The sequence below is a fragment of the Ictidomys tridecemlineatus genome, chromosome 5, assembly GCF_052094955.1.
Source record: "Ictidomys tridecemlineatus isolate mIctTri1 chromosome 5, mIctTri1.hap1, whole genome shotgun sequence".
NCBI classification, from domain to species: Eukaryota; Metazoa; Chordata; class Mammalia; order Rodentia; family Sciuridae; genus Ictidomys; species Ictidomys tridecemlineatus.
In genome coordinates, this window is record NC_135481.1 from 46,437,617 (window position 1) to 46,439,795 (window position 2,179).

At 38.3% G+C, this 2,179-nt stretch overlaps 1 protein-coding gene across 1 annotated transcript; it reads left to right on the forward strand.

Moving 5' to 3' along the window:
- Positions 1-632: 632 nt before the first annotated feature.
- Positions 633-1,574, forward strand: LOC101978051 (olfactory receptor 4F3/4F16/4F29). The gene has a single exon (XM_005337153.3). The coding sequence runs from the start codon at positions 636-638 to the stop codon at positions 1,572-1,574; it is 939 nt and encodes a 312-aa protein (XP_005337210.2). The 5' UTR covers positions 633-635.
- The last annotated feature ends 605 nt before the right edge of the window (positions 1,575-2,179 follow it).

Consider the following 2,179-nt stretch of genomic DNA (forward strand, 5'->3'; position numbering starts at 1 on the left):
CCTAACATGGTGCAAAATGGAAATAGTTCATAGATCTGTACATTTCATTGGACCACTTTTTTATTGCTTTGGAGAGTCCAAATATGAATAAGTCATAATGCCTGCCTTCGGGTATATTTGTAACCCATTCACTATAATATGAGGGAGAGTAAACTATACCACAGATGGGGTAAACCTAAATTAACATTGAAGATTAACATAGGTAAAACTCCCATAGGTAAGGAGTGGGAAGGAGGAAATAAAAAATATGTTTCCTAAGTGAAGTTTTATTGGCTTGGAAATGGATCAACTAGTTTCATGTGACTGGAGCTTCTCATATTAGTTTTGAACCCAAATCAGAAGGGTTTTGTTTTGAGTTCTGTTATTTATGTTGATCATCTTGTATCTCATGAGGACTATAACATCATCTAGATGGGAGAAAGCAGAGAGTTATATTTACATACAGACAGAACGTAAGTGGTAGAGAGGACATCCACATAACAGTGACCAAATTTGAATGTGAAGTCAGTTTGAATGCTAACGTGTAAGTAAACTTTCATAAATTTAACTTATCTCCTTCTATACTATTAATAAAACTAACATAGTTTACATTTTCTCATACTATCCTGCTTCAGGTAGCATTTCCAACAAAGCCAATGGATGGAGCAAATCACTCGGTGGTGTTGGAGTTTGTATTCCTGGGACTCACCAACTCCTGGGGTATCCAATTACTCCTCTTTGTGTTCTCTTCCATGCTTTATACAGCAAGCATGATGGGAAACTCCCTCATTGTGTTCACAGTGGCTTCTGAGCCACACTTACACTCTCCCATGTACTTTCTGTTGGCCAACCTGTCCTTCATTGACCTAGGTCTGTCTTCTGTCATCTCCCCCAAGATGATTTATGACCTTTTTAGGAAGTACAAAGTCATCTCCTTTAGAGGCTGCATCACCCAGATCTTCTTCATCCATGTCATTGGTGGTGTGGAGATGGTGCTCCTCATGGCCATGGCCTTTGACAGATATGTGGCCATATGTAAGCCTCTTCACTACCTGACCATCATGAGCCCAAGGATGTGCATCTTCTTTTTAGTGGCTGCCTGGGTGGTTGGCCTTATTCATTCAGTGGTTCAATTGGCTTTGGTAGTAAAGTTACCCTTCTGTGGCCCTAACATGTTGAACAGCTTTTACTGTGACCTACCTTGGTTCATCAGACTTGCTTGCACAGACACCTATCGACTGGAACTCATAGTCACAGCCAACAGTGGTTTCTTCTCTGTGGGCTCCTTCTTCATATTGATCATTTCCTATGTTGTCATCATTCTTACTGTTCAGAAACACTCTTCTGCTGGTTCCTCCAAGGCTCTGTCCACACTGTCAGCTCACATCACTGTGGTGGTCTTGTTCTTTGGTCCTTTAATATTAATCTATGTACAGCCATTTTCCTCCACACACCTGGAAAAGTTCCTGGCCTTCTTTGATGCAGTTCTGACTCCTTTTCTGAATCCTGTCATCTACACACTAAGGAATCAAGAAATGAAGGTGGCAATGAGGAAAGTATGCAGACAGCTAGTGAGTTACAGGAAGATTTCTTAAGTGATTGGTGGTGTAAAAGTTCTCATAGACTATTGAAGTTCACTGTGGTGGTGAAACTCAGATGAACGCTTCTCTTTGTCCTACCATGATTTGATAATCCATATTGTATTAGGTCCATTTTTTCTTTCACTAAAGAAGGAGGGTCATTCACTTCTGAAAGAAGAGGAGGAATTAAAGTGTTTAGAAACCAAAGATTATAATGATTTTGAATTTCAATTCCAAAGGGATGATATTATATTAAACAATTATTATAAACAGGCCACTTTGCTTCAAGGCCTTCAGAAGAGGGAGAAATTTCTTCTTATTCCTTTATAATCCAATATGGCCTCATCTTAAGTTGATTACATTTGCAAAGATCCCATTTGCAAATAATCTCACTTTTCACAAAAAATCTCACTTTAACAAAACTGTGAAGTATCTATTTAGTGGACACAGTCAACCCAAAGTAGAAGTATAAGTAGTGAAGCTATCAGGGAACTAAAATGGTTGTAGTATAATTACAGAGTGAAAATGTATTTAATTAACACAGTAGAAGTAACTTAGAGAAAACTGAACTCTAGTATTTGATATAGCAATTGGTAATTCAGCATTTCTAAGTGTTTTTT

What these genes read in the sequence shown, in the direction of transcription:
- LOC101978051 (XM_005337153.3), top strand. Translation starts at nt 636, where the DNA reads ATGGATGGAGCAAATCACTCGGTGGTGTTGGAGTTTGTATTCCTGGGA.